We start from the raw sequence: 1,556 nt of genomic DNA, 5'->3' as shown, positions 1-1,556 counted from the left end.
ATGCCTCAGCCTCAGAGCGCGTCACCACGCCCGGCCCAACCATTTTTAAGTGCAGTTCAGTAGTATTAAATACGTTCATAATGTTGTGCAACCATCACCAACATTCATCTCCAGAACTCTTCATAAGACTGAAATTCTGCCAGTGCCGCTGAAACGTGGGTACTCGTCACTCTTCATGTCCCCTTTCCCTAAGGCCCTGGGAGCCTCCCAGGGGTTTGACACCTCCAGGTACTCAGCCCGGCACTGACCGGCTCGGGTGGGCTGCAGCCAAAACCTGGGTGTCCTGAGTCCATTCAAGTTCCGGGAGGGACGGCAGCAGCGCGGGCCACTCCCACCGGTGGAAGGAGGAGGGCGGCGCGGGGACCCCGAGCAAGTCAGATCAGGGATTTCATCAGCTGCAGCAGCGCCCTCCGCCGCTAGGGTCCCCGCAACAGACAGCTGAGGGCTGCTTTTGTGGAATCCTCGCCTGCTCCCCCCAAGACGACTTTCGGCGTCCCAGCCAGGGGCGGCCAGCAGCTATCGGAAGGCCCTGCATAAACTGGCGCCTTCGCTTTCGCTCCGCACGCCACCCCCGTCCCACCTGCCCACTAGCCACGAGCCGGGCCCGGCGACGCCCCAAGTCGCCGGAGCGGCTCCCGCTGAAAGGCGGGCTTCGGGTACCAGCCCTCCGCGTCGAGCAAACGCCCCGGTCAAGGGCTGCGGCGGCGCTCGGTGCCACGTCGCCCCACCACACTCCTCAGCGGCCACCACCGCCGGGGCGGAGATGTTCGGGGAAGGACATCCCCCGGTGTCCCTCGGGGGCCCGGCATGCCCCTCGCCCTCCGTTCCCCTGGGCTTTCCGCGCTGACCGAGTTCCCTGACCCTCTTACCGAACTGCCGCGAGGTGGAAGGAGCGAGGGCGGAGGGAGCATCTCTGCGCAGACTGCAGCAGTCGGAAAGCCAACGCGGACATGAGCGAAGGCGCAGGCATAGCCCAAGCCAGTGACTGTGCCGGGAGCGAAGCGCGCGCGCGGGCCGTGCATTTATACCGCGGCCTCGTGGCAGGCTCTGCCTCCCTCCGCCACCCATTGGTCCCTGCCACACGCCACTGGCTGTCTGTTGAGGCTTCTGGAGCCGAAGGAGCCAACCGGTTTTCTTTATGAAACGTAAGCGAAGTCCCGAAGAGCCCTGCTTTTGATTGGAGCAAGAAGAGCCTGGAGCTAGGCCCACCTGCCTGACGCTGCTAGTATCACGGAAGCCCAGACAGCACGAGAAAAGTTCATTCATTCATTCGCTGAACAATTATCTGAGTGCCTAATGTGTGCCAAGCACTGTAAAGGGTGGATGAAAAGACAGGCTGATAGAATACCAACGAATAGAAGTAGAAGGAATTATGGAGTTAGAAAATCACCATTGGGCCGGGCGCGGTGGCTCACGCCTGTAATCCCAGCACTTTGGGAGGCCGAGGCGGGTGGATCACAAGGTCAAGAGATCGAGACCATCCTGGTCACCATGGTGAAACCCCGTCTCTACTAAAAATACAAAAAATTAGCTGGGCATGGTGGCGCGTGCCTGTA

The 1,556-nt window shown here is 61.1% G+C and overlaps 1 protein-coding gene across 2 annotated transcripts in view; it reads right to left on the bottom strand.

Moving 5' to 3' along the window:
• MTHFD2 (methylenetetrahydrofolate dehydrogenase (NADP+ dependent) 2, methenyltetrahydrofolate cyclohydrolase) overlaps window positions 1-1,092 on the bottom strand; it is a 17,195-nt gene extending 16,103 nt beyond the window's left edge. The window contains exon 1 of one of the 2 annotated variants that reach the window (XM_037731415.1): window positions 870-1,092. In XM_037731415.1, coding sequence (XP_037587343.1) covers window positions 870-1,068 — 199 coding nt within the window. In that variant the 5' untranslated portion in view covers window positions 1,069-1,092. The remainder of the gene's footprint in view (window positions 1-869) is intronic. The other variant, XM_017508702.2, reaches the window with a different exon arrangement.
• Window positions 1,093-1,556: the final 464 nt, after the last annotated feature.

This window comes from Cebus imitator, unplaced genomic scaffold (assembly GCF_001604975.1).
Source record: "Cebus imitator isolate Cc_AM_T3 unplaced genomic scaffold, Cebus_imitator-1.0 Scaffold399, whole genome shotgun sequence".
NCBI classification, from domain to species: Eukaryota; Metazoa; Chordata; class Mammalia; order Primates; family Cebidae; genus Cebus; species Cebus imitator.
This window is presented reverse-complemented; position numbering and strand designations above follow the sequence as displayed.